General features: G+C 40.9%; 1 protein-coding gene and 1 pseudogene across 3 annotated transcripts; one reads left to right on the top strand and one right to left on the bottom strand.

Moving 5' to 3' along the window:
* Positions 1-223: 223 nt before the first annotated feature.
* FST (follistatin) lies at positions 224-6835 on the bottom strand. Of its 3 annotated transcripts, none has more exons than XM_031444954.2 (6): positions 6371-6835; positions 4280-4471; positions 3624-3842; positions 3069-3293; positions 2171-2401; positions 224-1420 (listed from the first exon to the last, which is right to left on the bottom strand). In XM_031444954.2, exons 1-6 carry the CDS (start codon positions 6453-6455, stop codon positions 1338-1340), a joined length of 1035 nt encoding a protein of 344 aa, XP_031300814.2. In that variant the 5' UTR covers positions 6456-6835; the 3' UTR covers positions 224-1337. The 3 variants fall into 3 exon arrangements, with proteins under 3 accessions (XP_031300814.2, XP_031300816.2, XP_031300817.2); XM_031444956.2 differs by having other exon boundaries at positions 2171-2398; positions 6371-6472; XM_031444957.2 differs by lacking the exon at positions 224-1420 and adding an exon at positions 1580-1701 and having other exon boundaries at positions 6371-6472.
* Positions 6836-21759: 14924 nt separating this feature from the next.
* LOC135319245 (serine/threonine-protein kinase VRK3-like) lies at positions 21760-22459 on the top strand (annotated as a pseudogene).
* Positions 22460-26807: the final 4348 nt, after the last annotated feature.

Here is a 26807-nt window from a genome sequence, read left to right as displayed (position 1 = left end):
ACTCCTACAAAGGGGTTACTGGACCTTAGGTCCCTTTATCTTTTGAGCTCCACTGAGATGACCTGTAATTTACCTTGCTTTGGAGCTCTGGCTGCCCTGGCCATTTAATTTCAGTGACAACTCTATTTCTCAGCAAATGTATCATATACATTTTTACTCAAAAGCCCAAATAACTTCTTTGACATCAGCAGCAATTGAGACCATTGGCTTTTTAAAATTTTTTTATTTTTTCACTCATCATTTATTTACAAATACACATTATAACTTTTATATACATTGCACATTTACATGGTAGAAAAGTACAAAACTATATATTTAAATGAATTTATATTTAACTTGCCATGTTTGAAAATATAAAATTGCATCAGAAAAAAGTATTATGAAAAGCAAGAAACTTGAACTGATAAAGCTTTGATATAACTTTTCATGACACATTGGGTGAAGAGAACTAACTTGAAAGGTACAGCAGACTCGCTTAAAGGAAACACCTAAGAAAAGGTTGAATGTGTAGGATTCCCCTTCAGGCTCTTGACACCCATATCACTCAATTTCTTTGGATCTGGAAAGTCTTAAAAGTACAGTAATTAGAAACCTAACAATCCTATCACCCCCTCTCTCTCACAAATGTCTTCATCAAAACAAGAGAACTGAAGTAGGAGTTTCCTCAAAGATGTATCCTCTGTACCTTCTCTTTGAGTCAGAGTTATAATGCCTTTTGGTCAGTCAAGATTCCTTGTAAACAAAACCCGAGGGATCATGTATGTACACAACAGGCAGCAGAGAATCCAATAAATAAACATGACAGAAACTGACATGCCAGTTTGCTAAAGTGGAAAGGAGCCTAACAACAGTGAAATGAAGGGAGATGGATGAGTGAGTGGATAGTAAGGAATGGACTTAAATGGTTTACAAGGAAAAAAAAAAGCTTTTACTTTACAAGCAAGAGACCTCACAATAAATAACTGCTCTTCCTTTCACGAATAAATTTCTTCAAAAACAAGGTGTACAGTCAACCAGACATTTTATGTATAAATTATAAAACATGACACAGTATAAATAAATGTCTACAAGTCTCAACTACGGGCCTCATCCAGTAGACCTCACAATGACCGCCTCTCCGGGTCCAATGAGTAACAAGGTGGCCTGGGAGAGAGCATTAGGACAAAGGTCCTTTATGTATAGTTTTCCCCCCAAATAAATAAGCATACACTTATTTACAGTATGGACAATATATTTTTCTTTTTCTTTTTTTTCTTTTCTTTTTTCTTTCCTTCTTTTTTTTTTTTTTTTTTTTTTTTGCCCAAAGGCTATGTCAACACTTAACATTGGTGGAGGGTTTACCACTCTAGAATGGAAGATATAGGAAAGCTGTAGTCCTGGTCTTCATCTTCCTCCTCTTCCTCGGTGTCTTCCGAAATGGCTAGATGGGGGAATACAGGGGAGCTGCTGTTTAAATATGGACAACAACAGCGCAGAAGCAGCTCAGTGTATGTTTTCAAAGCCCTCTGAAACAGCCATATTACAGCGTTGCATTTTTATGTGACTTGCAGTAAGATGGTTTTTTTTTTTTTTTGGTTTGTTTTTGGCATCTGCTGTTATGAAATAAGTTTAAAATTTTTTTTTTAAAAAAACATTATCTATGAAGTCAAAAACTGCAGAAAGTTCTGAAGAATCAATGGCTCAGGTTTTACAGGCAGATTCCTGAAATTAGATAAAAAGCGCTCTTGTGTTCTAGGTATAACTGCTTTGGGTCCTTAATTCAGTTAGTAGAGGCAACTGCACAAAGCAGCAGCCCACGTGTGACAAAGCTGTCTTTGGAAAAGAAAAAAAAAAAACATACTTTGAAGCAGTTAGTTTAGATTCAAGTGTTAATAAAGCAAACAGCAAAGCACACTACTAAAGCAAAAGAAATTATGGGCAAATGAGTGGAAACAGGTTTTTAGATGCAACCCCATTGATGATCATTGAGCAAGTCCTAAAAGCCCGGAGACATTCCAGGGACTTTCTCCGTGAATTGCTGAATTGCTGAATTGCTGGTGAAACTTATCAGCTACCTAACTGAAACAGAAATGGGCCTATATGGGGAGTTTTTAGTGCTTCTTACATCTCCATTCCCTAGGGCTTGCCTAGGAAAGCCTTAAATTGTGGCAAGGTTAGAAATCGCACTTACAGTTACAAGATCCAGAGTGCTTAACTTCCAGCAGCACACCTGAGGAGCAGGCCGCCTCCTTCATGGCACACTCGCTGGCGTAGGTGGCATTGTCACTGGCACAGACAGGCTCCTCAGACTTGCTCTCAGGGCACAGCTCATCGCAGAGGGAACACCGGCCTCTGCCAACCTTGAAATCCCATAAACACTTTTTTCCACCAGTACACTGGATATCTTCACAGGACTTTGCTTCTAGGATATAATATACCTGTGATGAGTAAATCCATTTCCTCCTTGTCCCCTTTCTCTAGTCTCCTATCAATGCATGTCAACATATAACATACAGCTTATCTCTCACTAATGGAGATACTGTGCAAAAAATGCTTTATAATAAAACTGAAACCAACCCCCCCAACCCCCGTTTCCTACTTATTATATTAGTGTATGAAAATACTGTAGTATTTTTTTTGGAACAGGATTTCACAGTATTCTTGACTTAAATGTGTATTTGATTTCCCACAAGGGGGTTCTTTAAAAAAAAAAAGAATTCCATCAGTTATCAGAATCTGATAACACATTTTAGGAACTGTTAAGTAATTATTTCTTGCTTCCAGCAAGTCTAGCACTTAAGAAATGTGTAAAATTGAGTTCTAAGTTTTCTAAGAAGGGAAATTGTTTCCCATTTCTTGCTGGTATTTGAATATATATGCCAATGCTTCCGGAAGACAATGGTTTTCTTCAGGAATGCTGTGGTCATGACAGTTTACCCAAGCTGGAGAGTATTTCTCCCTTTGGTGAAGCTATGTGTTTGGGGAGGCTTTGGGCCTATTTATTGGTTAACCTCACAGTTTTAACACTAGAAGTAGCATTTTTCTCTTTTCCTGTTTTTTCTTTTCTTTCCTCAATCCAGAATACCTACTGATACACTTTCCCTCATAGGCCAGTCCAATAGATCTGCCCAGGAGGCAGGTAGCCTTTCTTAGGTGACAGGCACTGGAGTAGGTCACTCCATCATTCCCACAGAGATACTGCTCAGAGGAGGTGGGCTCCGGGCAAATGCGGTTACATGTCACACAGTAGGCGTTATTAGTCTGGTCTACCACGCATGTGGAGCTGCCTGGACAGAAAACATCCCGACAGGTCTCTGAAACAAAGAGGGAAACAGACATTAATAGGCATCTTCTGGTCCCTGAGGACTGAGCATTTAATACTATTAAGGAAATCACAAAATAGAAGCACCCAGCTTTCAAAAAGCCCTTTGGGAGCCCTGTGGTTTTCAAAACCAAACTACGACTCTAGGTTGGTCCCTTCAGTGTTCTTAAGGAGTCTTTGGAAGTTAGAAAAGGGTTCCTTTATTTGGTATCATTATTATTATTTTTATTATGCTCTTACTGCAGACTACACCTTCCCACAGGGGTCTTCCAGTGGGTCTAGCTCAGGCATAAAGCTGGAGGAGGGGTGGGGTAGGACCTACTTTTACATTTGCCCTGGTACTGGACTTCCAGTTCTGGCTGCTCTTTACATCTAGCCTTGAGGAGTGCACATTCGTTGCGGTAGGTTTTCCCGTCCAGCCCACAGACTGGGCCTTTCCAGGTGATGTTAGAACAGTCTGGGGCGCAGACGCAGCGGGGTTTGTTCTTCTTGTTCATTCGGCATTTTTTCCCGGGTCCACAGTCCACGTTCTCGCACGTTTCTAGGAGTTGGAAAGAGGCAGAGATTGAAACCAGGGTCAGGCATCACGCAGGTCAGCCAGCAGGGCTGCGGATGCCTTGCGCAATCTGCAACCAAGAGTTCGAGACCGAGGGGCCTAGGCTCTTGCCCAGAAGCTGAGGAGGGACGGGGGTTGGGGACCGTGGGTTGCATCCCATACCCAAATTTCGCTCAAAGCGCGCGGGCTGGCTGGCTTCACCGCCACATTTGGCTCAGAAGTCTGAGAACTTCTGCCGACTTTGTTTTGCTTGTAGTATGTGACAGGCAAGATTCAACCCGAGTGGCTTACCAGGGCTGGGGGACTTAGGGGAAACCCGCGAACAAAGCTCTCCCAGTCCCAAACCCCAGCTGGGCAGCAGGGAAGCTGAGGGTAAGACGCCCTCTACTGAAAGCCTGCAAATTGGGGAGGAAGGGCCCTACCTTTACAGGGGATGCAGTTGGGGGCGCCCCCGTTGAAAATCATCCACTTGAAGAGCGTGTTGTCATTTACGTCCTCCTCTGTCCACGAGGTGCTCAGGCGGCCGGTGCTGCAGCACTCCTCCTTGCTCAGTTCTGTCTTGTACAGGACTTGGCAGCGGCCGTTCTTTGCCTGGCGGAGCCAGCAATTCCCAGCTGCGGGGAGACAGGGGTGGGGAGGTGGGCGAGTAAGCGGCGGGGTAGGGGGAGGGAGGCGGCGAGCCGGCGAGGGCAAGAGGAGGCCCGGCGGGGATGGGGAGGGAGTGAGTGTGGAGGAGGAAGAGGAGAGCGAGACGGTAGAGAAAAGCAGAAAATAAACCGGAGGGAGTGAAAGGGGTGGGGAAAGAGAGGGGGGAAAAAGCCTAGACTGAAGAAGTGGGAGGTGGGCGAGGGGGAGGGAGGGCGAGAGCGAGAAGCCGGAGCGCCCCAGCCATATCAATGTCAGTTACCAGTGACCCAGACACAACACGTGCAGCTTGCATTGACTTTTACTAGACTGTTTACTTTTATTCGTCCCATTTCATAACCTGCAGCGACTCGAAGAGCAGATTAAAGAACCTGACAAAAACAGGATGCGACGGATGTTTTTACATGTCGGTTTCATGTAGGCGGTATGAGTATTATTTGTGACAGAGGTTAAGAAAGTAGGAGAATTTAAGACAGCGAGAGAAAGGGGAAAAAAGGGTTGGGAGGTGGAGAGAGAGACCGAGACAGACACACATACAGGAACAGATCAAGGAAAAAACACTTGTGAAAAATGAAAGCAAAAAAGCAATCGGGCCCTGCCCAGAGCTGCCCCGCGCGGCCTCGAGGAGCAGCCCGCCCGACGGGCCCGTTTTGCAATCCGCCAGACCCAGAGGACGCCCGCGGCCACCGCGATCTTTCGAAATCTCCGAGGGCTGCTTTCCCCGGCGCCCACGTCCCCGGCACCCAGGCAGCGCCTCGCCCGGAAAGGCGGGCAACTCGGAGGAGTGCGTTGCAGACGGCATGGGGCAGTGCCCAGGGAGACAGCTTACAATACACTCAAAATGTTAACGCTGAAACCAGGAAAGTTACACGTCTGTCTCAAGAAAAGTGTAGGGAGAAAAAAGGGGTTGGGAGGGAGGCTTCCTACCATTTCACGGTAACATATATGTACCTATCTCACACCTACCAAGAAATCTTTGCAAGTGAATTTTCCCCCTTCCTCCCTTTTAATGTTTGGACTTTGGTCAGGAAGACTTCTCATGAATCATCCACATAACTTTAACAATAATTGGACCGCAAGCTGTTATTATTATTAAAAAATTCTGCCCAAATATTAATTGAAGTAAACAAATCTAATGAAAACCCCCCAAACTTTAGAAATCTGCTTTTAAATGTATCTCAGAATGTAAATCAATTGTGGGCTTCTCACTGTTCTACAGAAAGTTAACAGCCAGAGGAATGAGGCAAAGGGAAAAGAAACTGTAAACTACTCAAAACAGTCATATATATATATATATATATTTCTGCGGGGTTGTGGGGAGGGGGTTGGAAGAAGCGTCCACTAGGCAGAAAACTAATTCCTTCTAAAATTTTCGGCACCCACATTTCCAAGTTTGGGCAAAGTTTCTGAAATCATGTCCCCCAGCCACCGAAGAAATTTCAGTATTCCCCCCCTTCCCACCCAGTCGTTTTTAAAAGTATCCAAAAGATGTAGGAAGGAGAGAGGTTAGATTGCTAATGGTTCGACTTAAATCTCCGGACTACTGATGCTTGTCCCCTTCTTCAGAGCCAAACAGGGGAGATAACATCTAGACTCACTATGTCCAGAACTTGGAGCATCTAACCCTAACTACTGAGAAAGACTCCAGCTCACTCCCTTTCCTTTTAAAGGATAACCGCGCTCCAAACTCGGCTCCCGGTCCTAAAGTGTAACTGCCTTCAGTTTTCCCACTCCTCTCCATCCCAGACTCGCTAAGTTGGTCCAACATCTTCAGAGAGCAACGTTGCTCAGAACAGACCCCGGGGAGACGACAGAAGAACAAACCCCTGCCCTCAGCCGAGCCTCCCAGCGCATCCCCTCTCGCTTACCCTGGGCGCTGCGGTCCTCCATGAACTGGCAGAGCAGCAGCAGCAGGAGGCAAAGCCCGCCGGGCTGGTGCCTGGGACGGACCATCCTGGGGGCAGGCGCGGGGCGAGGAGCGCGGCGGCGCGGGGAGCGGGCGCGGCGGCGAGTGGCTCCGGCGAGCGGCGCGCGTCGCAGAGGCGAGCGGCGGAGGGCGCAGCGATCCCGGCGCAGCCCCGCGCTCGCCGCCGGCCGCCCGCGCGATTCAATGGACGTCAGAAGCCGGGCGCAGCCGCGCTTTAAATCTAGACGGGGGTCTCCGCAGTTTGCGGTGGGCGGTCTCCCAGTGTGTGGGGCAGTGGGAGGGCGGCCGCGAGCAAGGGTGTGCGAGGCTCCTTGGGGGTGGGGAGCTTTTAAAAGTTCAGTGTGAATCAGGTGACATTTCCCACCTTCTGGAAACCCTTCCCAATTATCTGGTGGAGGTGCCCGAAATCAAAGCGGCAGGAGGGGAATCGCCGAGTTCTTATTTGCGTAGGAGCGAGAGGGAGGGGGCAGGCGACCGGGGCGGGGGATGGGGGCGACGCTTCGGGGGTGGGGAGTGGGGGAGAACACCCACTTCAAGTCCTGCACGCCGCCGCTCGCAGGCAGCGCCGGCGCGCCCGGGGTGGCGGCGTGTGTGTGTGTGTGTGTGTGTGTGTGTGTGTGTGTGTGTGTGTGTGTGTGTGTGTGTGTGTGTGTTGGGGAGGGGGTCGCGGTGGGGGCGCTGGAGGCGGCGGCGGGCGGGGTGGAGTGGAGCGGGGACAGGGGTGGCCCAGGAGTTGGTCTCCGCACCGCCACTCCTCCGTTCCAAGAAGACTTTACAAATGCCCGGAGAGCCCCGAGCTGCCGAAATACCCAGCTCGGGGTCGGGTCGCCGCCGTTTTAGGCCCCCGCAGCTTGGGCGCGGGACCCCGCGACGTTTTGTGTCTGGGTCTCCGCTTGCCGAGCTCTGTGGCCACCCCGACCCCAGAGCTGTGGCTGGGAACCGTGGCCCTGGCACGTTCCACCCCAGCTGAGCCGGGCCGAGACGCGGCCCTCGGTCTCGACGAGTCAGAAGCAAACAAAAATGTTTAACACCTCAGGCCCGGCCGCCCCGCCGTCACAGTCTCGCCCTCTCCCTTTCTTTTCTCCCCTTTCACTTCGCCGCGTCTGGAGTCGGAGCCTGGAGCTGGGGCGCCGACGTAGGCGGTCTGGCCACCCCCCCCCACCCCCCGCTCTCGGAGACTCCCCAGTTTCTGCCCTGTGAGTCTCTGTCTCTTCCAGTCTCCTCCTCTTCTCTCTCTCTCTCTCTCTCTCTCTCTCTCTCTCTCTCTCTCGGTTCGCGGAATAAAAAAGATTGCAACATCGATAATGAACTTCTGTAGCCTCAGTTTATTAAGCACAGTGCCTGGCATTCTTCGCTGAAAGTTGGCGGGTCTCTCATTTATAACATTTTTGGCACCGCTGAATGAAACTGAGGAGGCGATATTTCCTTTTATATAAAACGATTACTTCACGGAAAATGCTATATTGTTTATTCCAAAGCTGCCTTTTTAATTTCTATTCTTTTCGCTTCTGGAGCGCGAAGGACAACAGACAGCGAAGTATGCAGACAAAATTCTTGGACATTCGCAGGTCACTGGGATTTGTTCTCCTACAAATTTCAAATCCGCCCCCTCTTCGCCCCCCCACCCCCAGCCTTCCCCCGCCAGACCGCCCCCCCACGCCTCCTCTCGCCCTCCCACCCCCCATCTTCCACCACCCTCCTCCCACCCCCTCCACAACTGCAAATAACTCAGTGATAACAGATTTTTTTCCACCAACTGCAGGAGATAGTGCTAATCTTTTAATAAAAGATCCCATTACAATGGGATCTGTCTGGACAGACTATAATAGATCCCGAAATACAGCCGTGCTAATATTAGAAGACAGTTGTTTGGGTGCCTCTCAGACGGGCCCAAGCCCCCCTTTGAAAGTGGGCATGAATCACAAAGCCCCGCGGCCGCCGCACCTGCACCGCGCGCATTCGGTGCAGCAGGCTGGTAAAAACGGGTGACCTCGCCGCTGCTTTTCGCTTTATAATTACCGTCCTGAGTACTGGAGGGGAGGGGCGCGGGCGGTAGGGGCGGGTGGGTGGGGGCGCTGGCGTTTTGCTCACTTCAGACGGCTCTGGGGGCTCCACATCCTTTTTAATCTTTCCAGATTTATTCTCTCTCTTCCCTCTTCTCTCTTTTCCCTCCCGTTTGCCCACCCCTTCTCTTTTTTCTTTCCCTTCTTCCCCGACTCTGCTCATTCTTCCCCACCCTTTACCCTCCCCTCTTTTTTTCCCGTCTTCCTTTCTCTCTTCCCTCCAATGCAGCATTAATGTAGAGTTGTTTAGTGCCCTCTAATGGCAGACGACATTAACAATTAATAGCAAACTGTCCCCTCTGCAGGAGCCGACACTCAATGGCTGAGTTCCAAAGTTGAATTTATTCCTTCTTTATTCAGGCAGATGGACATAGTGCTTATACAGTAATGTGCTGGAGGGGAAGTTTGCTTTCTCCCCTTCAAGTCTTTTTTTTCCAGGGAAAAGTTATTTGAAGGAAAGGGGGAAGCTAACCATTATTGTTACTTGACTTTTTCGGTGGGGGGGGGGGTATAGATTTGTCTTTACAGCAGCAAGAGACACAGATTATGTTATATTAAGGTTTATCAAATCGTGTATCTAGGGTTGGAAAATAAATATTCTAAATACATAAAAATCTTAGGTAGATGGTGGGATCTTATGGTTGTGCTACCAATAGCCATTAAAACATTTTAAGACTCAAATGTAATCATATGATTTTGTATTTGCCTCCTTTAAAAAATACATTTATTGGTCTTGAATCTTCTGTAGCCTCTTGAACCTGAAAAAATCTAATTGTAGTTAAATTTTTCACCTTAGGACCATGCAAAACATTTAAATTTTACTCATGATTGGTGGTATATGAAGTCATCTTGCCTAGAAGAATACGGGGTCATATTGTAATGCATAGTTTATTTTCTCAGTACTTTTGGGACGATTGTTTTAAAGACCATAATTTCCTTGTATTTTATAACCTTATAGCAATAAAAATAGTGGTGTCACTTCCATGTTCTCAATAGATTTAACCCTTGTTCATTTACATGTGCACATAGAGTATATTGATATAAAAATTCATACACAATATGACTTTTTTGGGGGAGGATCTAATTGGCTAAATGAAAATTAGAATACATGCAGTTTTGAGGGATTAATCAAAAGAATATTTAATCTGGATACTTAAGCAAATGTATTTGGTTTATTCAGCAAGTTATTTTAGTTTGTGTACATAGAAACAACTGGTATCATAAAAAATTTCTAAATTAATTTAATCCAAGGTATGTCCACACAATTCCAGTATGATGGGTAAAAAGTAAAAATTCTGTTTCTGTTTTATTCTTTGTCTACATAATGCCAAGTACTCAGACCAGTCATTTAACTAAATTGACTGCATTGACTAGTGGGTTTGGCATCATGTGATTGTCTAGGCTAAGCCAAAGCAGACACAGTAGCTCTCATTGTAAAAATTGCCGCCGCTCACGGGAATGCTCCAGGACCAGAGGCAGACCCAATACAGGATTACTTCTTGCCCCCGAGAGGGTGGCCCTGAGGGTCAGGGTTGAGGTCACAGGCAAACACACGGTGGAAAACATAAGTGCTGTGTTGCTCTTGCCTTTGTGAATAAGCAGTTTGGTGTTTGTTTAGTGATACAAGCTCATCCTGTTTTCAGCTGCACCTTGGATAGTATTGATCTGTTTGGGAGAATGTCTGCTCCCGAATCGGCACAGATCAGTCATCAGGATTCTTGTTGGCCTTGGGTTATTTTCTGGCCAGTCTGAGGAAATGAGATACAGGTCAATATTGGTTTCATATGGGCTTCCTGTGAACATCAGCAAGAGATCCATCCAATTTCTGGGTATGAAATGGTATCACACCTGTTCAGTGACATCACAGAAAAACAGCTGCTGTTTCTTTTACTGTTTTATCTCCTGTAAATGTTAAATATTGGGTTTGTAGATGTCTAAATGTCAAGGGGACATTTTAAAATAAAAATGCCTTCTTTCATTTTTTTTTGTATGCCTCCAAGTTTGACTTCTTATTTTTTTCCCTTTCTGCTCTGCCAGAAAAGTAAATGTAAATCATGAGAAACACAATAGGACCACTTTGTAGCTGACTCTCTGGGCAGCACACAAAAAGACTGCTGTTCTCTGATTGTTTTCTTGTCAGCTTCAAAAACTATCTTCCTTCTAAAGTTTATAAATTTAAAATATATAGAGCTTAGCAAATAATTCAATCTAACTCCCAAGATAGCTAGTTGAAACCGTTATCAAATTGTTGTTTGAGGCAGAACTGACCTGGTTAAATTTTAGTCCCTAAAAAGAAAATATGGAGGGGGTAGGGTGAGGTTATATATGGAATTTTTGGAAATAATGAACTAAGTAGCTTTTATTTTTTGCTTTAAAATTAACCATCAAACTTTTTTGAAGTAAGGGATTTTCCAAAATGAATATTAAAATTTCAAATGCAGATAATCAACCTTGATTAACAAAATTTAAGCACTTGAGAAACAGGCTGAAGTGATTTTAAAATCAGATTTTGTTCTTCTAGGTACAGAACAGTTACTTAATGCGTCATAGTCCTAGGTGTTGTGCAACTTCATAGACTAGGATGAGGATTTGGGGTCAGGGGTAGTAGTTCTGTATTGGCTGAATTGTTGCAGAACTAAGTTAAGAAATGTGAGTACATAAAAGCAATGTTTATCCAAGAGGTCCAAACCACCAGTTGATTAAGTTTTTAAAAAGTCATTAGAATATATGGTTTTTAAACATACTACTGAGAAAACAATCAACTGATTACCTGAACGTTTCTATTTTCAGTGTTGCTTTTATGTTATGTAGAGTCAGCCAATCATGGACAGCCCTTTCTTTTTGATACTACTGGTTTCTAACGTTTCTATTGCTTTATTTTGCCCTTCAATTTCAGAAATATTTTGGGTTTCCAGAAGTCATCTATGCTATGTGGCACATAGTCACTTAAACCAGCCGTATAAGCATATTCAAGTTTAATATAACTAAGTCATTAAAATAAACCATAGTAAGGAATTCAAATTATGTCTCAGGATAGGAATGTTATATTGGATTAGTAGAAACTTCTAATAGTTTACTGTATTTTAGTTCAACTGTGACGGCACAAATGATTCATATATTTATATGAATGAAAATATCAGTGTATGATCTTTAGCACTTTTAACCCTGATTCTGTTTATATTTCCTACTGTATGGAAAGGGTGAGGAGAGCAAATCAGTATTTGCTGTTCTGTTTCCCTACTTTGTGACTGAAACAATGTGTCAGTCAAAGTCAGTTCCACCTTTCTGGATTATTCATTGGTTGAAGGTGAGCTGATATGTTACTTTTGTATATTATGGTTTCTGTTACCTCATTTTAGCTTCCCATACAGTAGCAGTGGTTTGCACATTTAATAATTAGTTCTTTTCTAAATGTTTGTCCATTCAATATTGCAGTCAGTAGTTGACAGAATTGCTGTTTAATCATCCATGGTGTCATTTGTATTTTTTTTTTATTTGACATGAATCCTATTTCATTTCTGATGTCTAATTTACCCCAAAAGTGAAATATTATATTTATGATAGGTCCAAAGTTCACAAGACAGACATGGCTTTATGCATCCTATTGCATCTTTCTATAGATTTTTAGTTAGTCATCTTTCCTCAAAGGGGAAGTCATTCCAAATCTATATTGCATTTGCCTTTGCACCTCATAAGTATGAATGGATCTATTACTGGGTTCTCTATTTTGTTCCATTGATCTATTTGTTGATCCTATGCCAGTCTCACATCATCTTGACCACTGTGACTTTGTAGTAAGTAAGGAAGTCAGGTAGTGTAGTTCCTCCAACTTTGTTCTTTTTCAAGATTGCTTTGGGTATTCTAGTTGCATTTTCATATAAATTTTAGAATCCACTAGTTGGATTCTACCAAAAAAAAAAAAAAAAAGCAAAGAAAAGAAAAGAAAAGAAAAAAGCTTGATGGGATTGTGATTGGGATAGATCAGTCTGGGGAGAATTGACCTTTTAAAGATATTGAGTTTTCAAAACCATGAACATGGTATATTTTTCCATTTACTTAGGTTTTCTTTAATTTCTCTCAACTATGGTCTGTAGATCCATTTTATATTTTGACTGTTTTTGAAAAACATGCTGAAGCAGGGTAATAAATGAAGTTTTCAGCTCTTTATCACAAAGGAACTCAATAGGTTATAAAGATTTCCTGGTTCAGGTTTATACATGTCTTCAGATTTTCTAAGGCTGATTATCTATGGTCAGTCAAAAAAAATATATTGAGCACATTTTCCAGGAGTGATGTGCTAACTCATCAAGATCTCTTGCATGCATTCTTTTGGTGTTTCTCTTAGACCATAGTCACTCCTTTAAATGAATAATTTCTGTCATCATAAGATTCCCAGTGAGTGTTACAAATGACCCTTTATTGGTTAGTGTTTTGTTGAATATTCTTTCAGAATTTTCATGTGAATATATTCCTACTCAAAATAATCCATCATCATGCTTAAGTTTTGAGAGGTGGAAACATGCAGTTCCTGTTGTGCCAACATTATGTGGCAGTTACTTTTTGTCTGTATTCTTTATTGAAGAGTTATGTCATCTTTTCATTTGTCATTGCTCTCCCTGATTCATTCATCCTCCCTGTGGTTTCTTTTCCTCTTATATCTCATTTTCCGTCCACCAGAAGGATTAGTACTATAACCCAAAATTGTACCTTTTGCAGCATATATTGGCTTATTTTTTTCATGTAAATGCTACATTCAAAAGTAAACTATACTTTATATTGTTTATCCAACAGTACTATTAAATATTTAACAATGGGTTGAGGTCAAATGGTGATGACACAACATGTGGAAATAAAGAACAGATGATGCATTAAGTGTTGAAATAAATTATTTCAACACATGGTGAACCTTGGTATTTTTTTGGACTGGAATAGGAGTATGTATATTTTGAAGACTAGTAGATGAATGACTTAAAGGCAGTTTTGGTCAATGTATGCTTAATCTCCCATAAATAGTCATTCTTTAACAATATAAATTTTTTGTGTATATAGGAGGCTCATTTATTTGATTTTCCAATACATTAGTTAAATGATTCTTCTAAACTAGTCTCAGTGTGATTTCCTTGCAAACAAGGATATGAAAATCATCAACATGAACCATGTGTTAATGGCTCACATGCTGGGCAGATGGAAACATAGTGTGGAAGAACTATTTAGTTGAGATCATTTTGGCCTCAAGACGTCTAATCTTTGCTTTAATAGAAAACATTGCTTTGGCCAGCCAGATGACACAACCATCACAATGTCAACATTTTCATTTTGCCAGAGCACCAGATTTCCTGAAGAAACTTTTAGGCAGTGATTCCTAACTTTTTCTTATTCACTGTCTATCTGAGAAACTATTGAAAGATATGAACCATTTCCTTGGTATAGTGCACATAAACCAACACATATACACCTGCACAAAATTTTGCATTCATTTTTAGGAAGGTTGTAAGTATTTTGAAATCTATGCATGAATCCTTGCAGGGTTCCATGGACCCCAGATCAAGACCCCTGATTTTGAAAGATCCAACTGCTAGATGGTCTGATTATTCTGCCTGTGCACCCCAATCAGCCTATCTGTTTTTCAAGAATCATTCAAACCATAGTTAGTGTGTCCTCCCTAGAATAATTCCATATATTAATGTGTCTTACATAATTAACCAGTGTTAACCATTAGAACAACTGTCTTGAGAGGGTTTAAAATACACACACATACACACACCCCGATATGCATCTATCTATTATTTTGTCTTTTAATAATAGCTACCATGTATTGAGTACCTATTTCATGCCAGGAACAGGAAATATATCATCTCTATTTTCTTAACTACTTTCCAGATAGATGATATTATCACCATTTCCTAGATCTCTCCACAAAACCAAAGAAAGCTGAGCCAGGAAAACTTTATAGCCCAGCATTTAGGAAGGGATTGTACTTTAGCATTCCAAAAAGTAATGAGCAAAAGAAACAGCTCTATAAGGAATACTATATTCTAAACAACTTAACATACTTTTACAAATGATGTTTTTCTACTGTATGCATAAAATCTGCAGTTGAGGCACACAAAATTTGCTAAAGCAAATAGCTTACAGTCTTTCTGTGGCTTAATTTTCCACATAATTTCAACAAATATTTATTAAACGTCTGTGATAGTTTCCAGACTCTGTGGTACAGATAGAGAAGAAAACAAGGCGAATCTAGTTGCAGCCTGCTTAGCACTTTTGAGATAACAGGGACGGCAGATATTAAATAAGTGCAAATAATAAATTGTGATGAGGATGGCCAGGGAAGGTCTTCCTAATGAAGTGACATTTAGCTGAGACCTTCCTTGTGTTTGAGGAGGGGTTATCCAGCAGAAGGTAGTGCATGGAGGAGATGGTGGAAGAGTATTTTTGAAGCCCAGGAGGCAAGAGAAAAATCGTTTGAGGAACCAAAAGATGTTTAGTAATGACCAAAGCACATACTTAGAGATGAAAAGTGGAAATTGAGGAGATGGAAGAAGTTGATGGTGCAGGTTACATGTGTGCTTATAAAAATCCTGGGTTCACTGGTTGCCCAGAGGAAATCCATGGGAATATTTGACCGGGAAATGTTCTCTGTGTCTGAACTGTGGAGACAGACTTTGAAGGCACTAGCACTGGTGAAAGGCTACCTTTTGGGATGCCATCCCTGTAGCAGAACTCTATCAGGGTTGAAGAGGAGGATAGATTTAAGACATGGTTAAGAGGTAGAATTGATACGTTCTGTTGATTGATGGAATGAGGGAGATGAGGGAGGAGAAGGACACAGGGATGACTCTCGGGTTTCTGGTATGAATAAGGATGTGGATGGTGATGTCATTTCCTGAGATAAACAACACTGGTGGAGGGGCAGGTTTCTGTTTGGGACTTGTGGGATTCAAGAAATTTTGAATGCCCTGAATTGCTAAGGTCATCTTTGTGAACAAATCTGTTGTGGGTAACACAAGACAGTCTTTCTTTCTGACCCTGAAAATAGGCAGATCTACCTAGATATGACCAATTACAACCAAGAATACAAAGCACTTTGAATGAACTAACTAAACAAATGAACACAAATGGGTGGTTATTTCATAAATCAATACCAAGAAAATACATGTGCCCCTTTGCACTTTCTAAGCGCTAGCTTTAAAGGGTAGCAGCAACTCAATATATAAAACTTACATGAGGATAGGATGAAAGGGGCCCAAGCACTCTCTTAAGATACACAACTGTGTGGGAATCTTTATGTTGTGTAAATCTATCCCAGTCCCAGAAGGCATTGCTATCCAGGATCCAGCTCCTGAAGTGGGGATGGAGAGAGTAGAAGATGAGAAATCCATCTTCAGCTACTTCGGGTGTTCATTCATACATTATACAATGTTTATTGTGTGAACAGAATTAATTGAGTACAATTGAGTAACAATTGGTAGCAAAACCATTAAATGAATAATTGATGGGGAATTGACATTTATGTCAATATTTATATATCCTCACTAATATTTGGGTTGTGCTCACTCTTTAGCTGTTCTGGATAATACTGCTATGAATATACTCATACAAGTTTTTTACAACCTATATTTTCATCTGTCTTGTATATCTAGGAATACTATACATGTAAACCTAGAAGTGGAATTACTGGATCATAGATAACTCCATTTAAACTTTTTGATTTGCTACCAAATTGTTTTCCAACAGTATTTTGGAAACTGTTCATATTATATTTAATTCCACCAACAAAGTACGAGTGTTCTAATTTCTCCACATTCTTGCCAGCCCTTGCTAGTAACTGCTTTTTTTTTTTTTATAGCCATATTAATAGGTGTGGTATCTTAAGTTTTTTTTTTTTCCCAAAAGTAATAGATTCTTTTTGAAACTAAAGTCATATAAAGAGATTTTGTAATGAGGAAGCAAATGACAGCAGCCTGTACATTTCAGAGGAAAAAAATTCAAATGCACAACAGTGAACTTTAGTTTTGGTGGATGCATTTGAGGAAAGTAGCTTATAGAGACTGCAACACAATATAAACAATTCATTGAGGAAGAAAACACATTTCTCAGGTAGAGTGAAAAACTGTGAGATTACAAGAAGTCAACGCCCCATCAACACAGAAAGATTCAAGTCTTGCTACTAAAGCACTGGTGGGGGGTGGGGGAGGGGGAGAGTGAGGGACACTTCTAAAGTTGGAGGTCATTTGATTTTATGTCCAGGGCTTAATTCCTTGTGTCCTGCCTTCCCCTTTTTGTGGCTTGGATTCACATTTTCCAGTGTAGTTTTAACAATACGTTAAACTAATGTAATTTTTTATTTTCTAATTTTTAACTTCAGTTTTTTACTTTATAATTTTCATAGCGCCATCAAAATCTTGATTTTTTTATATCATTAATTAAATCATTTACTTTTCTTTTTCTATGTTATAAAGGATATGGTTTCAAAACCTTGCTTTTTTATGATACAGAAGATCTTAAAACCTATTTTTAAAATGTTTTCTCTTAGAATTTGTTCTTTAGATTTTTGGCCTTCTTTGTGGAGAGAAAGCTCTCTTTTATCAGGGCTGGATTTGGAAAAGAGAATATAGAATTTACTGAAGCAGAAACACAGGTGAAGGGATAGTGGTATGTCTTGGTAACTTAGGAAAACAGAACTTTTTTTTTTCCCTGAGTACAAAAGTTAAAAAGAACATTTGGAAAATATAGTAAAGGAGAAAGTTGAAATCATGTGTTTTCTTACCACCCAGAGATAATGATTATTAATGCTTTGGTGTATATTCATCCAGATTTTTTTCTATGTATAAAAACAATGACTCAGAAGATCACCAATACTAGTCCTTTTGGGCGTGTAGAATCTCACCAACAAAGACGTAGGGATGCTGCAAATAATTCCCACTTTTCAGGATTCTTGCCAACACACAGAGTCTAGCTCTAGGAAGGAAGGCTCATAGGAAGTAGACGGGATTCAGGGTTCTCAGCCTGCAGACTGAGTTTCAAGCAGGGTTCCAGATCTCACTGCCAGTGAAGAAGACACAAGATGGAAGGCTCGTGCGTCAGGGGAAACTGACCTGCTGCCAAGCTCTTTAAGAATGGTAGGGTTATGGCTACTCTGTACCTCATTTTTCTGGTAGGACTGTCTCAGGAAAGGGGATGGACTTGTCCTCTATTGATGGAGCTCATCAGAGGCTCCAACCTGGGGTTCTGAGGAAAAGAAAGGCAGATAACCAAGCCAAGGACTAACACCATGCAGGTTGAAAATAAGTCTTATTTCTAATTATAGTTACACATTTTTTTTTTCTGAAAAAAGAAGTCTTTAAAACTGTTTTAATATGATGTCTTTTTTCTCAGCTCAGGCTACTAGTGGCCTTAATTGAATGTTTAAAGAAGTACCATAAAGCTTGCTCATAGACTATATTATATTCATTAAAATGTTAATGAAAGAAGTAGAAAATTGTATTGTGTTATGTGAAGCAATTAGAGATATTTGAGGAATGTGTGTTCTTGTTGGCCTCACAATAGCTAGACAGCTTTTAGCTTTCAGCCAAAGTGTTTTTGTCCCCCCTAGAAACTTTTAATAAGATACAAGCCATACATCAGTAGTCCAATCGTGGGTGTTCAATAAATATTAAACACTAACAACAATTGTTGAAATTTCCTATGTTATGTCTGCCCTAGAAAGGATTTCTTCAGCAGAGCTATGGATTAAGGACAGCCTGGGGCTGCAAGAAAGAGAGACATAGAAACTTTGCCCACAGCCCAGTCCCACACACCAATGTGTCAGAACAAAAAGATCAGTATATGGCGGTAACTTCTGCGGTCCTCCCAGCACACTGAGCTGCCTTTTCTTGCTATTGGCCCTTTATGAATAAGGAGTTGACTCAGCCTGTGATAAGGCAACTGAGAAGTGCTGGCATTTTGAAAAGGATAACCTGTGAATATGGTCTTGGGTTTTACTTACATATTTACATCTCCCCAGGTCTAGCTGCAACTTGAGAGGAAGCTGGAAATAAGGAGATAAGGATTCTTTGGCCCAAATGAAGGGCAGAAGTCAGTCTCCCCTCTGCTCTGCACTCTGGATCTCGTATCTGTGCGTTGAATCTCTACTGCATGAGGGACAAGTGCAGACTGTGCAACAGAGGGCCCCTGTGTGCATCTGACAGGAGAAGTTTGTTCTGAGTGTCACAGTGTTGTTTTCACCTGGACAGGCTAGAACAGTCTGGGTCAAATGGTGGGGGAGGGTGCGGGGAAAGGACAAATGCTCAGGGAGCTGAACAATGAAAGCTCACATGCTACACGGACAGAAAGGAAAGGAGAGCACAGCCAGCTCAGTGAAACCGCTGGTTAGCTGAGGCAACGAGAAAGTGGAATGGGGATTTCAGGAAGAATTACATTGTAAAGGCTGAATATCATCAGGGGGCTCAGAACCATGTACTGGAAAAATGATGGGAAACGCAGTGATACGTCCATTAACCAAAGCACCATCACCATCCATCATCTTCCGTCTGTGATGAGGATTCAAGACTCAAGAGAGGCCTGTCTTGACCTGTGTCTATACTTCATGTTAAGTATTTATTTTTGTACTTGGTATTAGGAGACGCTGCCGCTGATGGCATTACGATTCATGTGTGAGAGCGGGGCTCAAAAGCTGCCCGATTAATGACGCATAGTTCAATGGCGTCTAAGTACGCATGTAGACAGGCTGTCTGTCTGTCACCATTGGTAACTTTCCCTCTTCACCTCTGGGGCTGCATGAAATCTCAGTTAACAAAAAGCTCCTCCAGGTTTGAACTATGCAGCACTGATTTGTTGACTGCTGTGGTTTCCCAGAGCCAGAGAATATGCCGCGTGGCTAGCTGTTGAGCTTCTACACATTCTTCCCAGTTTTCTTTTGTTGACCCTGCTTCTAATCAAGCCCCTTTGGCTTACGGTGGGTGCAGCTGCTGTGGTTTAGTGCATATGTCTGGGGCAGAGATTCAATGAGCAGAGCTTAGATGCTGATGGAGTGACTATACCTTGGATCTTTGTTTTCGGCACTCTTGCGTTTCCACTGATGTTAATTATGGCGCATGGGTGATGCTGTGGAAACTGCGGGAGGGAGCAGATGGGAGTCCAAGTTACTGTCATTCTTCCTTAGGAGAAATCCTTACAGTGCAGAGGTTTACTTTGGTTGACTGCTTGATGCCATGTCTCGGTCCTTTTGAGGTGATGTCCACCAGAAGGCAGCTTTTTTGAACAAGTGTTCTATTTTTTTAAGGCTGCCCATGCATTTCTGAACAAGTTTCCTAGGAAGGGGCATTTGCAATTAGTTCTCCTCATTGGATTTCTGGAAATCTCCTCTGTGAGGATGAGAATACCACCTCAGTCTTTGGATCATATTTTTGCCTTGGTATGATTTTGTATCATCTGGGACAGAATTCCATGGAATCACATGTATTTTCTTATGCTTTGGGTTTAGAAGTACAGTCAATGAATATATAGAAGTTCTTGAATGATTGCACCAATGTTGCATGATCCTGCCTTCTGTGCTGGCTTGATTTTTAAGAGAATGCTGGGCATAGTCTGATTCTGGCTTTTAGAATCACGGTTTTGTCTAGCACACTGCACAAATAGATGTACCCAAATTCAACTGGTGGTGAAGAGCAGATTTCATAGCTTTAGTAAAGTCTGCCACCAATCTAACATGCTGGCTTCATCATTATTTTAGAAGTTTAGGAAAACTTTCTTGTCAAGATACCTACTTGTTAAGATTTTGGTATAAGGGTCTGAGTTAGGCTAACAATATACATTGAACTGATAGTATCAAAGACGTGGAAATGAAGCAGATCAGGGTAAAGTTTAAATTCAAGAACTAAGTTCTGTGCTTTTTGAGGATTATCCCTGATACCACAGAACTTGAACCTCTTGCTTCATTGAGGAAAAAAGCCTGTCTGTAGACAGATGTGACATTTGGACACTTGTTTTTATTACTGCATTCTGTATTCTGTTTCTTATTAAAACTGCTCTTTTCCAAATAGGTTTATATGCCTTGGTCAAAATAAAAACAAAAGAGATGAAATGTAGACATAGGAAGATTTCTGTTACTTATTAAGTAGAATGGTTGATACGAAATGATTTATGGGTATAAAAATTAGAGAAATATGTATTTAATATATGAAACATTTAGTGTATTTAGAAATGAGATGTCTTACACATTATGAAATAAATTGCAATATTGGGGGATTAAAGAGGGATTTACCTTTCTACTTTTGGGTATTTGAAGTCTTGTAAAAATATATTAATTTTGCAAAGAAAAAATGCGTATTGTCAACTTTGGCTATCTTTGAGGAGAATACTAGCCTTCTATAAAGTGAAGCAGCATTTTTTAATGGTTGTTTAGGTACCTAAGGATAAAATATAAATTCAAGCAGACTCTTAGATGAGAGAACTCTTGAGTATTCAGGTTCAGCATTCCTCAGAGATAAAATTGAAGAGAATAAACATTAAAATTTCAACTATTTGAATACAGAATGAAGCTTGCTCAGGTTTATAAACTTGTGGCTATTCACTTTATTATACACAGCTACTTATGCTCTTGACCTATGAGGGAACAACAACAACAAAAAAGGTAGATCTGATCTCATTTCTTAAAAGATTGTCTAATTAAGGCAGAGAGTGAAGACTTGAACAGCAATGGACTAATCGCAAAGTAACCTAAAATCAAGTTAATGGCCATGTGGTACACATAGTATACATAATTTCCAAAGGAATTCAAGATAAGAAAATATTTTGTGTGAATCTGTTAGTTTAGCTGTTCACAGTCATTATGTTTCCAAGACAGGATAATTTGAAATGACAAATTCAACTCAAAAAATAAAGATGAATAAAGCATACTTAGTGATCCCCAGAAGATAATAGTTTTTATAATCTTTATAGGTAAAATGCTATAAAGCCTGTGCTTTTCATAAATTGGCACTATTTATTCCTCCATAAGTAATTAAATTTTCCAAAGAAGTCAAAGAAGTGGTCATAACATATGGAAGAGACCTCAAAAGAGAATTATTTTATTACGAGAAGAATGAATAGACGGGTAGTCTAGGCAGAAGCAGAAGAAATAGTGCCAATTTTTGAAAAGCACAGGCTTCTGAGGCGGGTACTGTAGCTGGTGAGTCCGGAAAGATTAAATTGTACAGGTTAATGGCATATTAAGACATTTAGATTTGATCTTGTGAACAATGTGAGACATTAAAGGCCATAAAACATGACTAGATCTGTAACTGTTACTATGAAATACATCCAGAAATATTCAGGAATTGAAACAAGAGTTCCGGCTTGCGCAGCTGCAGTCCCGCCTCTGGGCAGAGGGTGCGCGCGCAGCGACGCCTGCTCCCAGCGGCCGTTTCTGCGGCGCAAGTCGGGAAGGACGCTGAGGTGGAGTTTCCAGCCCGGTGAATCTGAGGCTCGGGCTGTGGCCCCATAAAGCATAATCACCTTCTGTCCAGATTGTGGCAGAAGTATCGGAGCACTGTTCGAATTCTGCCCCTACCGCGGTGAACCTTTGCTCCCAGAGGAGCGTCAGGTCCCAGACCTTCGTCAGAGTGCTTGAAGCAGCCTTCTGAGGCTCGAGGAGGGAGCTGAATGCCGCTTCTGGAAATCTCTTTTAAGAAAGTGCAGTGGGCCAGCTCTGTCACCTCTCCATCAGCCCTCTTCTCAGACGGTGAGAGTCCTGGGTCTGAAGATACCTTGAGTCCCTTCGAGAGACCCAAAGGTCCTGGTGTAGACCCCAGCCCTCTAAAGCGGCCTGCACGCGACCAAGTGAAGCCCTCAAACACTGAAGTGAAACCGAGTGACCGCCTTGCTTGAGGCCTTGCCCGGGGAAACGGTGCTGACAGACAGGAGTGGGCAGCACTGCAAACTATGGATCCCTCCGGACCAGGGATGATCAAGGCATTCTCTATTAAGGTACACTGTCCATGGAGGGCAGGTGCTGGGATGGGCCCAGTCATCTCAGTGCCACGGTGAGGGGAGGGGGATCCCTTTCTCCGAATGGGAATGAAATCCATATCCCAGCTGCAGACCTGCCTCTAGGCAACCTTCTCTTAGACTCGGGACTGCAAACCTACCCCCTACAGGGGCAGGGCAGGTAGAATAAATGAGTGCTGGACTCTGGGAGTAGGTAATTGGGAGTGGTGGGGACTGTGGCCAACTGGAGAGCTTGTGCCCGGTGTAAAGAGGGTTCTCTTCTTCAGTGGCACCTAGTGCTGTCATGTGGGAGTGCAGGCCCCAGTGTGGCTGATGGATAAGGATGATGATGATTGTTGTATAAACCCTGCAGAGAAAGGATGGACACCCCCCCACCCCCAAATTTGGCTTGATTGTTGAGACTGATGATGTCAGACATCAAGAGGATATGAAATGTTTATTGCTTGCATAACTGAGGTCTCTGGGGAGAGCAGGTTTGAAATGCCTTGAGAGAGCAAGGGAAGGAGCTTGGCCTGGGTTTTTGTTGTGGTTAAGGGGGCCAGGGCCTCACTTAGTTTGAATCCCTCACTGGCACCAAAGAAGGGAACACCCAGGCTTTCTTATCAGCTTCCCAGATGTGGGTAGGTGGGGAAGAGACAGGGCCAGGCTGAAAAGCTGTCAGTTGTCAAACATTAAAAAATGGAATCACTTTATTGCAATGAAGAAAATGATAACTGTGCAGGGGGTATTAGTATCAATTATACCTAACATTCACTGAGTACTTACTCAAGGCCGGGCCCTGTTCTAAGTGCTTTATGTGGTTTTTTTTTTGTTGTTGTTGCAATTTTTAAATTGAGATAAAATTCATATAACATGAAATTCACCATTTAAAGTGCATAGTTCAGTGGGTTTTAGTGTATTCACAATAGTGTGTAACCATCACCCCTATCTAATTCCAGAACATTTCCATCATCTTAAAAGGAAGCCCCGTGGCTTTTAGTAGTCACTTCCTTTTCCTCTGGCTCTCTAGCCCTTGACAACCACTAATCTACTTTCTGTCTCCATTTGCCTGTTCCGGACTTTTCGTGTAAACTGAATCATTCAATAAAAACAAAAAACTCCAACAATTCAGATGGAAAGCCTATAGAGTAAGTTCATAGCTTCTCAAGCAGGTGCTGTTAACATTTCATACATGTCTCTTTAGCTAATCACACAACATATGATTATGACCAAAAGGCACAAAGTATACAGTCTTCAGCACACTAAAACCTTTCCTATATAGTGCTAAAAATTAGATAATAGTTTTGTTTAAAGTTACAGCCTTTTGCTAAATATTATATAAAAAAGAAAACCTCCAAAGCAGTAAAAAAAAAAAAAAAAAGATAACAAATAAACAAACAAAAAACAACCAAAAAGCAAAAAGAAAAAGAAATTCACTATTTTAATGAAAAGATTTTGCTGGCTTCTTACTGCTCTTATTGCTACTTGTACAAACACTTGCTATTTGTCTTTTATTGAGGACCTATTATTGGCCAGATATTGTTTTGTTTTGTTTCACAAGTTAAAAAAAATTTTTTTTTCTGGAAAGAACACTTAACATGAGATTTACCCTTTTAACTAATTTTAAAGTGTGTTAGTATATAACTGTTGACTATGGGTACAGTGTTGTACAGCAGATCTCTAGATCTTACTTATCTTGCTTGACTGAAACTTTATGCCCATTGATTAGTTAATTCCCTATTTTCCCCTCCCTGCACTTCTGACAATCCTGCTCTTTGGTTCTATGAATTTGACTAATTTAGATACCTCATAAAAGTGGAATCATGTAGTATTTGTCCTCTGTGATTGGTTTATTACACTTCACATAATGTCCTCAAAGTTGGTTCATATTGTTGCATATTGCAGAATTTCCTTTTATTAAGGCCAAATAGTATTCCATTGTATGTATATACCACAGTTTCCTTATCCATTCATCTATCCCATGGACATTTAGATTATTTCCACATCTTGGCTATTGTGAGTAGTGCTGCAGTGAGCAGAAGAGTGCTAATATCTCTTTGAGATCCTGATTTCAGTTCTTTTGGGTAAATACCCAGTAATGAGACTGTTGGATCCTATGGTAGTTCTATTTTTAATTTTTTGAGGAATTTCTATACTGTTTTCCATAGTAGCTGCACTATTTTACATTATCACCAATAGTGCCAGGGGCTTCAATTTCTCCACACCCTCTAACACTTGTTTTGATTTATTTATGTATTTATTTATTAGCCTTCCTGACAGGTGTGGAGTGATATCTTATTATGGTTTTGATTTACAATTCCCAGATAATTGGTGACATTAAGCATCTGCATGTCTACTATCTATATGTCTACTTTGGATAAATATCTCTGCAAGCTTTTAGTCTATTTATAATTGCACTATTAGTTATTTTTGAGTTGTAGAAGTTTCTTATATATGTTTGATATTAACTCCTTGTCAGATGGATAGTTTGCAAATATTTTTTCCTAACCCATAAGTTACCTTTTCACTCTGTTTCCTTTACTGTGTAGAACTTTTTAGTTTGATAATAGTCCCACTTGTTTATTTATTTTTGTTGTCTGTGCTTTTGTCAGCACAGCAATGATTTGGTGTCAAATCATTGTCAAGACCAATGTCATGAAGCTTTTTCCCTATTTTTCTTCTGGGATTTTTATAGTTTCAGGTCTTGTGTTTAAGTCTTTGATGTATTTTGAGTTGATTTTTTTGCTTATGGTGTAAGATAAGCATCCAATTTCATTGTTTTGCATATGGATATTGAGTTTTCCCAACACCATTTGTTGAAGAGACTGTTCTTTTGCCATTGTATGTTTTTGACATCCTTGCTGAATATCAATTGACCATATATATGTGGATTTATTTCTGGACTCTATTCTGTTCCGTTGATGTATACGTTTGTCTTTATGCCAGTACCATTACTATGTTTTACAATATATTTTGAATTAAGGAAATGTGGTACTTCTAGCTTTGTTGTTCTTTCTCAAAATTGATTTGGCTCTTTGTGGTCTTTTGTGTTTCTGTATGAATTGTAGAATTTTTTTTCTCTTTCTGTGAAAAATGCCATTGGGTTTTAATAGGGATTGCATTGACTCTGTAGATTACTTTGGATAGTATAGCATTTTAACAATAGTAAGTCTATATATTATTCCCAATGCTTTACCTATAGTAACATTTAAATTTTTTCTATTTCTAGTTTTTACCTTTTAAATAAACTGTTGATTTTAGGATAGACTTGGATTAACAGAAAAGTTGTGAAGATAGTATAGGAAGTTCCATGTATCCTGCACTCTATTTCTACTATTATTAATTTTACATTATTATTATATATTTGTCATAATTAATGAATCTACATTATACATTATTATTAACAAAAAGTCCATACTTCGTTTGAATTTCCTTAGTTTCTACCTAATTTCTTTTCTTTTTTTTGTTCTAGAATCCATCCAGGATACCACATTACCATTAGTTGTTATATTTCCTTAGGCTCCTCTTGGCTGTGACAGTATAAAGTAGCATTCTTACTCATCACAATAATTCCCTGTGGTAGGACTGTTATCATTTATTTTTAAAGATGTGAAAACAGGCTAGGGTCACACAGAAATGGGAGTTAGCTCTGAAAATCTGGTCCAGGGCTCCCTCTCTCAACGACTGCACCGAAGTGTTTATAACATATTAGGTACCCCATAAGAGGTAAATGAATGCACAGCTGCACACCTGGACTGTGATGTAAGGCAGCATGTGGTAAGTGCTTTAGAGCCCCCAAAGGTAAAAGTTATTTGTAGGAGTTTAGTGAAATTTGTATAATATTTCAACAATGAGATGAAGTTTGAGCTAGGCCCTGAGAATTGGGAGGAATAATTATATAATACTTTATAATTCCTTTCAAATATGCTAGAATCCCTGTCCCAGTCCATTTTTATAACATCTCCAAGTGTAGATGAATGGTTTTCCCCTAAAGTAAGTGGCTTGGAGACAAGAAGTTTTGGGTTGTGGTTTAGTAAACTTTCAATGTCTAACCAAAGTCATGTTATGCAGAATTTCATTTTACTTCCAGGAGGACAAAACATTAAAAAATATATATATTTTTTAACCTGTGAACATTTACTCTCAGAATTGGTTTGATCACATTCCTAACCTCTTTCTCAACAAACTGAAGATGAAGATGAGTTCAATTTTGTTTGATTAATGCATTGTTGATTCGTTCACGCCATTCTGGCACTTTTTGCTTATTAGCTCATGTTTGTAAGGCCTGTGTTTTAAGGTAGTTACAATGTGTAAAAAAGATGTTATAACCCAAAATAAAATTGATAA

Source organism: Camelus dromedarius, chromosome 3, assembly GCF_036321535.1.
Source record: "Camelus dromedarius isolate mCamDro1 chromosome 3, mCamDro1.pat, whole genome shotgun sequence".
Classification (NCBI taxonomy): Eukaryota; Metazoa; Chordata; class Mammalia; order Artiodactyla; family Camelidae; genus Camelus; species Camelus dromedarius.
Note: the sequence above shows the minus strand (reverse complement) of the source record. Positions and strands in the feature narration are given on the sequence as shown.

Bases quoted from the DNA above. Each gene is read 5' to 3' on its own strand.
- FST (XM_031444954.2), bottom strand. From the start codon at position 6,455: ATGGTCCGTCCCAGGCACCAGCCCGGCGGGCTTTGCCTCCTGCTGCTG. The intron at 4,472-6,370 runs GTAAGCGAGAGG...GTCTCCCCGCAG, and splicing joins GGAGGACCGCAGCGCCCAGG to CTGGGAATTGCTGGCTCCGC. The intron at 3,294-3,623 runs GTAGGTCCTACC...TCTTTGTTTCAG, and splicing joins GTACCAGGGCAAATGTAAAA to AGACCTGTCGGGATGTTTTC.